The 9,405-nt window shown below is 38.6% G+C and overlaps 1 protein-coding gene across 5 annotated transcripts; it reads right to left on the minus strand.

The window, feature by feature from the left end:
- Positions 1 to 1,088: 1,088 nt before the first annotated feature.
- On the minus strand, positions 1,089 to 8,426 carry LOC115397118 (nectin-3-like). 5 transcript variants are annotated; one of them, XM_030103305.1, is made up of 9 exons: positions 8,303 to 8,426; positions 8,024 to 8,101; positions 7,848 to 7,929; positions 3,712 to 4,059; positions 3,093 to 3,128; positions 2,841 to 2,943; positions 2,522 to 2,556; positions 1,927 to 1,982; positions 1,089 to 1,781 (listed from the first exon to the last, which is right to left on the minus strand). In XM_030103305.1, the coding sequence occupies exons 3-9, from the start codon at positions 7,918 to 7,920 to the stop codon at positions 1,644 to 1,646; spliced, it is 789 nt and encodes a 262-aa protein (XP_029959165.1). In that variant the 5' UTR covers positions 7,921 to 7,929; positions 8,024 to 8,101; positions 8,303 to 8,426; the 3' UTR covers positions 1,089 to 1,643. The 5 variants fall into 5 exon arrangements, with proteins under 5 accessions (XP_029959165.1, XP_029959168.1, XP_029959167.1 ...); XM_030103308.1 differs by having other exon boundaries at positions 8,024 to 8,045; positions 8,303 to 8,406; XM_030103307.1 differs by having other exon boundaries at positions 8,024 to 8,048; positions 8,303 to 8,378.
- Between the last annotated feature and the right edge of the window lie 979 nt (positions 8,427 to 9,405).

Consider the following 9,405-nt stretch of genomic DNA (forward strand, 5'->3'; position numbering starts at 1 on the left):
CTTCCCTGCCGGACAGCGGAAGAAAAAGGGGGAGAGAAAAAGTTATTTACCTTGACAACATATTGGAAATCTGCAGACAACAGCTCAATGTAGCTGTTTTCTGCTCGTACTACTCCGTCCCGAGAACTGATCCTCCCACCAAATGGCAGCAGACACATCGATATGTTGTGGAGTGGACGTGTTCGCAGTGATTCGAGCAGCGCCGCTCCGGGGACAACAGGGCTGGTTAATTGGGCTGGTTGACCATTTTGGTTCATGCTGAAATATATCAACAAGTCTGTGGTGGATTGCTACAAGACTCTGAACACAGCTTCACAGAAACCCAGAGGCACAAAGTAAAACAAGTCCAAGTATTTTTCTTATCTGAAAAGTCAGATATTCTGCATTTAAGCCATGTTGTGATGAATGTCAAACGACTACCATGTGTGATTTACAAGCATTGATCATAAACATAATGCAGTAGGAACGAAGCGAGGACCGGGCCTCTGCTGGGGGTCGATCTGCCTCCCTGGAAAGCAGCTGGGACTTATATTCCACTGCGGGTTGCATTATTGTGGAGACATTTTAACCAGAAAAGAACTCATAAACATCAAGAAGCAGCAGCAGAAATGACAACAGAAGCCGTCACAGCAGGTTCCTGCTCGGCGCTGTCTTCACAAAGGGACTTCAGTTTAACGCCGTCACAGTTTATTTGCAAATGTATTGAGGTCTGCTGATCAGCAAACTTGGATCGTTTGTTCATTTCTCACTTGGGTATAAAACGGCAGCGTTCACACCTTTGCAAATGAGCTGCATACACACACACAGACACACACACATACGGCGATCAGCACAAGGCTGGTTTCAGCACCAAACACAACAAAGGTTAACACACATACAGTTGAGGTACAGTGAATAACACCCACAAAACAACAGGTGCTGAATGCAGCCTCGTGGCGATTGCTACCCGAGGACAGTTCGTTTGCACCTCAAGGCTCGTCTGAGCAACAAACACAAGGGTTAACACACACACACACACACAGCTGAGGCGAAAAAAACAAAACCCACAAGACAACAGGTGCAGCTCAAGAAAGAACTTACAAGAGAAGCCCTATTTCACATATTTAATTCAAATAATTAAACTTCAACATAAAAACAAAGAATTTTTTTTAATTTTCGTCTTTTTCATTATAGCTTATATATCATGAAAACCAAAAATAGTGTCTGAAAGATTATTTTCTATAAGATCGCATACTTTGCTTGTTTTAAGTGGGACATAATAATAATGTCAAAAAAGATTCTGTAACCTCTTGAGTTTATATGTTCAGTGTAGAAATGACCAAGCAAGCGTTTAAGTTTTCCATTATATTCTAATGGTGAAGATGAAAAAGAGACCAGCTTCTGCTGCACATAAACACTCCTGCAATAAAAACTATGAGCACTTTGGTTTAGATAGCCCTAATCTCTGAGCTGAAGTACGGTCTGCATGAGCGTATCAAAGGAGGGCCTGCAGCAGCGACAAACATTAAGATCACACCAGTGTGTGGGGATTTCACTGAATGGTGACACCATGCTGAATGCATACAGTGGCTTCAGGAGCTTTTCTGCAGTTACACTTGCAAAAGTAAGAAGGAGCGTTATCATTCCCACATTTACACACCGGCTCATCTGTGCCGCTGAGGAGAAATAATGACTTCAGAGTATGTGACACTATCGGCCTCTGCAGCCTCTCTGCGCTTGTCATTGGATGAAGGAGTGCCGCCTTTGTGGGGTTTGAGCGTGACGTCAGAGTAGACCAGATCCTGTGAGCAAAAAGTGTGACAGAGACATAGTGGATGCGTTCACCATCATATCTTTGTTCTGTTGGAGCAGCCGGAATACTAATGTTTCTGTCTGTAAGCAGCTAAAAAATTCTGAAATGCTGCGTGAAATCAGCTCAGAGCTCACCTCGTCTCTTCTGAGCACAGATGGTCTGGTTACGTCAATCGCCGGACCGGCTGTATCTGGAGAGACAAACAGGGTTTCATCAGGGGAGCGAGAACAAACAGACAAGGATAACTTGATGCATAAAGTCAAATGAAACGCACATCTGTGCAGATGTTTGAGGCTTGTAAGAAATGCTGTTATTCCGTTATGAATCACCACCAAGAAAGCAACTAATGGGCACACGACTCACTCTGCAACAGAGAACAAAAACCTCAATGACACAGAACTATCTTATCAGATGAATGTGAATTAGGAGTTGTGAAAGTCGTGGCGTGACCCCTGTGAAGTCCTGATCTAAACATGGAGTCTGACTGGGTTTCGGTGAAGAGTCTACGTTCACCGACAATCCGTGATTGCTTCTCAAAGTTGTGTGAAACACTTTTCCCAGAGATTTGCTTCAAAAGCTGCCTGCAAGCTTCACTAAGAAGAGATGATGCTGGTTTGAGCTGAAGCTGATCTCACTAATGCCAGTCTGCTCGTTCACTCCGCGCCGCGGTGCGCCGTCTTACTCTTGCCTCAGACATTTGCACAGTGTCACATGTGTGTTTATTCTCACCAATTAAGACGCGGTGCCTGGCTGAAGAATTACATCTGAGCGAAGGAATCGAGAGTTTTAATTAGATTTCGAAGTTAAGACGCCATGTAAAATCATAATTGATATATCTGGGAAACATTTTTCGGATGAGGTTATTACTGGTTCCCTCCATGAAAAACCACAGAACAATTAAATGAAGCTCTCGGGAGAAGTGTAATGAACTAAACTAAATGTCTTCATTTACAAGCAATTCATTTTATGAGTTTTACAAATAAACACTCCTTTAGCAGTGGATTTGGATTTCAAAGAGATGAATGAAAGCACTCCTACGCGCACTCACTTTCTGACGAGGAACAGGTAAATCATTGCTGTTGTTATCATTACCAGCAGGACCACTGCTGTCATGATCGCTGAAATCGTCCCCGCTGATAACGGCGCCTGTTCTGGAGGAAGAAGAGTCGCTGATTAACCCTGTGTGCGCACAGATGTCTGAGATGTCACATCAAAATATTCTCTGAAGACTGAATAACTGTGGATATGACGTCCTGATTTCAGTGTTATCCGAGAATCCCTCCTCTTCTATCGGATTTACCGTGAGCAGCTGGAGACTCTTCCGGGTGATACTGGGCTAAAAACAAACAAGGTCAGATTTTCAGCATTTAATGGGTAAGAAGAGGGAGCGTTCTTCTTGTTTCTATGTGAGTTATCGCCAGAATTTGCTTTTATTTTGAAGGGAGCAGGCTAATGTTTTCAATAACTGTCATTTATGTTTGTGGAAACACCTCCATCCACCTTAAGTGTGACTTTTATTGCCATTTTCCAACCAAACAGAGCAATCTCCAGTAGTCCTGCTGCTTCACTGACTCCATCATGATCATGTGTTTCTCTCTCGGTCACACTTCCGTGTCTGCTCCCACCACACTCATGAATCATTACTCAGGCCTTCTCCTGCTGCTCAGCAGCTTCATCTCCAGCATCCATTATCCAATACAGCTCTCCTCAGCACATGTTCAGACTCAACCAGGCCTCTCCCGCTTCATCTGGAAGCTGCTCGACCTCATCTGATTCACTTTCACACCCGTCCAGCTCCTCGCCATGAAAAATGCACGCTCAACAAAGAACGCGGTTTAAACTCGTCTCGTCTGTGCCAACTCGGGGATCATGTTCGATTTGAAGCCGTTTGATTTTGAAGTAAAATGACTTTACTTTACCTCGAACAATAAGTTTGGTGTCTCGTTCGAATGGCCCAAGTGGATAGGTGGTCATGCTGCATTTGTACAGCCCGGCGTCTGTCAACTCCACGTTGAGAATTCTGAGTGAATGTTCAATAATCTCTATTCTCCCCTTCAGAGGAGAGTCATGTACTTTTTTTCCATACTCTTTACTAACAACAACAAGAGTGGTTTGATTTCCTTCTGGCTGCAGGAGAACCCACTGGAACTGAGTAATGCTGACTTTGCGGTCTTCATTTGGTTGGATGAAGTCGCACGGCAGGGTCACGTTTCGCCCGAGGTATCCTGTCACTTCAGGCGACACGACCAGTTTTCCAGCCGCAAAACCTGTCAAAAATAAAACATATGACAAGAAGGAGAAAGGAAAGACAAGTAGATTATTTAGTCCTAATTTGTGCTCTCATGCGAACAGCTTTCAGTTTACATTAGTGATTTTAGTTAGTGGTTTTAAAAGAATGACAGCATGACTGACACTTAGAGGCAGGAGTGTTAAAATGAGGTTTTTGTGTGTTTTAAAGTCTGTTCACATGAGAACAATCTGTTGGAAATTGCATTAAGATCATCATATGAATGCTGACATTACAGAAAGTAATTTTTGAATGTGGCAAAAAATAAAAAAGGAGAACACCATATGTGTGAAATCACTGTCGCAAAGTTAAAGCTGTGAGGAAAAGAGGAGGAACTGAAGAAACTAAAAAAAGATTGCAAATCCTAAGAATTCGTGAAACACATGAATTCCGGCTGTAAAGTCCATGAATAAAAGTTGCGGGGGACCAGCTGAGGACATGTCTTACAACAGAATAGTAGCAGCTTTTCTGCTAAATGTGGAGCTTATTTTAACATCCTTATCAAACTCACTATAAACAAATGCAAAATTAAACAGTACAAATGTTTTAAGACACTAAAACCTTGTTGTGATCTTCTGGGTGTCCGGTTGCAAAACCAGCTTTCACACATGCATGCTTTGTGTCAGTCAGGCTCAAACAGTGTCACTGATTTATGGGAAACATCACGAATTTCATGATGAAGCAGAAATTATTGAGGACGACTGATCTCTTGTCTGGTTACTATTTTTATTATGTTTATGATTCATGTTTCTGCACATTAATGTTGTTCTGTGCCTTCCTAATGACTCTTCCCTGGTTTCTCATGCCTCCTTATTATTGATCGTGTCATGTGTGCGAGTCTTGGCAGTTCGTCTCAGTCCAGCCTGTATCTGCTCTCTGGATCTCTCCTTTACCTTTCACATGTCTGGACTGATTTCCTTCTGCACCAAACTTCTACTGTTTCTGGACTCGGAATAAAACCTGTCAGTCACATCGCATTCTGAGTTCTGCATGGAGCTCCTTCCCTGGAGCCACGTCGGAAGTATAGACAGCAGAAATAATATTTAAACCAAAATCCAGTGCACCGCCAGGGGACAGTCAGAAAGTATTGCATTGGAAGGGAAAGGGGTTCTAACTGCAAGGCGAAACAGAATTTCAACACTATGTTATAGAAAGAAGGTTTTCGTCTTTCTGTTGGAGTGTGGAGCTGTGAAACCATGAAATGGTCATACGTCCATGTGGTGACTTTACTGTACAGACCTATCGATCGGTTTATAAATGTGTATAAAAATGGACAACTGAATGCATGCTTTAGGAAACTGATTGATTAGTTTGAAAAATTAGTTTGATTAAACACACGGCTTGAGTAAGACACAGTTGAATATTCTGAATGAATGAAAATATTTAATATACAAACACAAACAAAAATGATGTACACTTAAAATGGTCAAGGAAAGGGATAGGGTTAGCCAGTGGCTTATTCATGAGCGATTTACAAACAGAAAAACAAACCCCACAACAACAATAAAAATGTGTAACGAGAACATAAATAATTATATTCATTTCCTCTCCTCGTCAGTCTCAACCGTCACGCTCAGTTATTCTGTATTTTACAGCATTTCTGAAAGGTAACAGCGACATACTTTATTTAATTTCATAACTGAGAGCGTTCCACTTTAATTCCCAGAGCAGAAGCATTTATATTGTACATTAATTCTAACTTTACGTGACTCAAAACTAAACAGCCCTCTGGAATTAAATTTCCCTTCTCTGAACTTAAAAAAGCTGCTGAATAAAATAAGGAAGGTTTTTTTACTTTGAACCTGATACCGTGTTTCCAATGTTTTGAAATACAAAAACTCTGAAAAATTGAAAGTGCTGAACCGTATCAATGAAAGATCTGTGAAATCAAAACAACCGACATTATTTATTAATGTAAGAGCTGTTTCCTGAAGTGTCTTTATATACATTTCCCCAAAACCTCAGCACAGTAGGATGTATATGGCACTATAAGTGAAAATAGAGAATATGCAGGTCTTTAAGGTGTTTCACACACTCGCTCGATGTTCGCACAATGTAAATTCAGTAATTGGTGTTCCCCGAAAAACCTCACATTTAATTTTATTTTCATTTTGTGATCTTTTATTGACATCAAAATATTTTTTTCAACACAACCTGCTGCTTTTCTACTGTTATAACCAACTCTTTTACATCAGAGTCAGTAAACCATCAGTAAATAACAAGTGTTAACTTATTTGATAAAATTTGACTTATTTGAAACTGTAAATCTCTCATCTGTGTAAAATATGAATTAGATCCCAAAACAGAACCAGGTGGAACACCACAGGTCACTTTCAAGAGGTGTAATTCACTGTCATTAATTACAACATACTGATTATTCCATTATAACTTCCAGTTTGTGCAGTAAGAAGGAATCATGTCAAATGGTAAACATAAATGAATAAAAACATCTAAAGTACAGTTTCTTATTTACATTTGCTCGTATATTTTCTACTAAAACCATCAACATCTCAGATGTTGATCATTGTCTTCTGAACTCATTGTAATGATTATCCATGAACTTGTATTTTTTATGAAGTCATCCAGTCTGTTTAAAAATGACTTGTATTTTTGTAAAATGAAGTAACAAAATCAAAAGTCAATGTGCTTGTGTCTCCATTTTAATAGCTGTAATGAAAACTACCTGTTAAAAAAATCTAAAGCACATTAAGTAAAAGAACTGAGAACAAAATATCTGTACGCAATACACTGTTAAATTCTACACGCATTCTTTGCTCTCAGATTTTCTGACGGCTTCTAAGATAAACTCCACTAAGAATCGCTGAGTTGATTTTTTTCAAATGAAAAATCCAAATGGTCAATTTCCTTTGCCAATATATAAGAAGTCAAAAATCTCATTAAAAAATGTTCCTGTATGTTGTCAACATACACTACAAGGGACGTCAGTGTTGTATTTCAGTTTAACTTTTTGTTCAAATCTCAGAGTAAATATCAACACTGATCCTCATTTTTTTGATGTTAGATCACATCTCTTTAAAGGCTGTTTTTTAAAACAACCTTTTTCCCCCAAACCTTTGTTAAATGGCCTTTTCATAAATTGAAGCCTGCACTGTTTTTATGGTTACTATAAGTTAAAAAATCTCCAAGAATATCCTGAAATGATCATTTGAATTAATTGTGTAAACGTAAACGTTCTGCCCATCCGGTTTCTAAACTTCTGCTTTTGGGGCCACAGTTGTCTTTTGTTGATTTTGTTTGTGTGCATATTTCTATTGAGCAGTTATTGTTGGTTTGACTTCTAATTTTATGTTTGAGAATATTGTCAATCTACTTTTCACTATCCTTTGGCTATTCTGCTTGGTTTTACAGTTAATGGACACAAACTCAAGTTGAACATTTTTAAAATGTGTTTTTTGGACTTTTAATATATTTCAACAAACCAGTGTTTAAATCACCAAAAAATAAAATTTAAGCTAGAGATCTAATTATTAAACAGATCAACATAGGAGTGGTTATCTATTTATCAATGTAGTCACACTGTAAAATTTGGATGTGACATTATTTTGATTATCTTATTTTTTTCCAGTAAATATAATCAACAATACTCAAATTTCAGCAATTAATAAAGAAGCTGTGACAAAATTCTGAGCTGTTATTTCTAATTGGCAAATTAATTGTTTGCATTAGTACAATTTAGTTATAAATAAAACTAAAACATCATCCATCACTAATACAGGAACTATGAAAGCTTCAGAACTTTATTCTTACCTTGAAGTAATGCCAAACAAATCAGCTGCAGCAGTAAGTTAGATGATCTGTAGAAATTGGCCATTATGCACATCTACAGATACTGGACAGAAAGTAGGAAAAAGTTAACAAATGTCTAATAAATCCTCATTTGAGAACAAAATGTACATATAAGTTGAGGAATGTAAGAAACTTACTGAGTCAGAGATCCGCCAGTTTCTGCTTTATCGGTCACAGAGTCAAACCGGCAGTGTGGCAACAAGAACAAAACATATCTGACATGTTCACCATGTGTAGCAAACAGGAAAAAGACAAAAAAAGGTTTTGCAAAGGGGAACAAGCAGCTCCACAGTGTCGCTGAGCAGCACAGAGCTTCACAATGACAAGTGAACATATCAGGTGAGTTAAAGCATGAGCTCAGTGAGCAGTAAACAAGAACTATAAAACAAGAACTAAAAGCACATAAAATAACTTACCCATGAAAAAGAATGGCTGCTTCTCATTACTGGAAACTTTCAGCAGATGATAAAGCAGCTCCTAAACTTCCTCCTGGTAATCCTCTTCATAATGGAAGTGAGAGATTTTCAGCTCAGTTTTATAAAAGGAGGGCAGTGCGATTTCTATCAGAGGCCCATCAGGTTTTTATGTGTTGATCCTGCACAACAGGGACCTCATGTGGTGAAATCACACTGCTGTCCACAGGCAGTGACATGAACAGCTGCAGAATACCTGGGATTGGTGATTGGCATACCATATATACTATAAGCAGATCATACAGTATTTTTTAAGTCTATGATTATATCCTAACTGTTGTTGCTCTTTTCTCTTTGAAGCTGTTTGAAAGGCTGAATAAATTACTTTTTAAAATCTTTTTTATTTTAAATGAATTGATTTTTTTATGTACCTGCCCTCATATTATTTGTACCACAAATTAATTAATTTATTAATTTTTGTTTGTTTTTAGCTTTGAAGGTAGCCATGTAGGAGTTATGTAATACCTCTTTTGCTCACCGGGTGGCAGTAGTAAATCACTGAATTGTGCTGAGACACTTCTTTTGGTGTAATTTCCAAGAGCATTTCGATAACTGTTCTTTAATCGCTTGGTACCACCTTGTTTTTCTTTTGCTGAAATGAAAACACACTCAGCAGTACTGTGACTCGTCACACCATCTAGTGGTGAAAAATGGGATGACAACACTTTCCAGAAGATTAGTTCTCTTGTTCACTTTGACAGAGATCTCTGCAGTATTAGGCTGATGCTTTGATGACGACTGAATATTTTTTCTTATGTTAAATATGTTTATGATTCAATGTAATAAGCTAAAAATGAACAGATGCTTCACCTTTAAAGTTTCACAACCACATAATAGTTTCAAAGCTGTTTGGCTAACTGTTGTAAAACTCCAGTGTGGGCAGTGATATATTACACTCACTCTCAAAATGATTTATGGCTTGATTTTCATGGTGATTAAAGATTGTTTAAAGATAAGAAAGTGTTACTCTAGCTTGCGTTATCTTCATGCATCTGCTGAATATTGATTAATCTGATAAATAAAGACCAAGTCAGGAGTAGTTTGCC

This window comes from Salarias fasciatus, chromosome 11 (genome assembly GCF_902148845.1).
Source record: "Salarias fasciatus chromosome 11, fSalaFa1.1, whole genome shotgun sequence".
Classification (NCBI taxonomy): domain Eukaryota; kingdom Metazoa; phylum Chordata; class Actinopteri; order Blenniiformes; family Blenniidae; genus Salarias; species Salarias fasciatus.

What these genes read in the sequence shown, in the direction of transcription:
- LOC115397118 (XM_030103305.1), bottom strand. Translation starts at nt 7,920, where the DNA reads ATGTGCATAATGGCCAATTTCTACAGATCATCTAACTTACTGCTGCAG. An exon ending in CACCAAACTTATTGTTCGAG is followed by an intron (nt 3,129 to 3,711) that starts GTAAAGTAAAGT and finishes GTTTGTTTTTAG; the next exon opens with CCCAGTATCACCCGGAAGAG. An exon ending in CAGGCACCGCGTCTTAATTG is followed by an intron (nt 1,983 to 2,521) that starts GTGAGAATAAAC and finishes TTGTCTCTCCAG; the next exon opens with ATACAGCCGGTCCGGCGATT.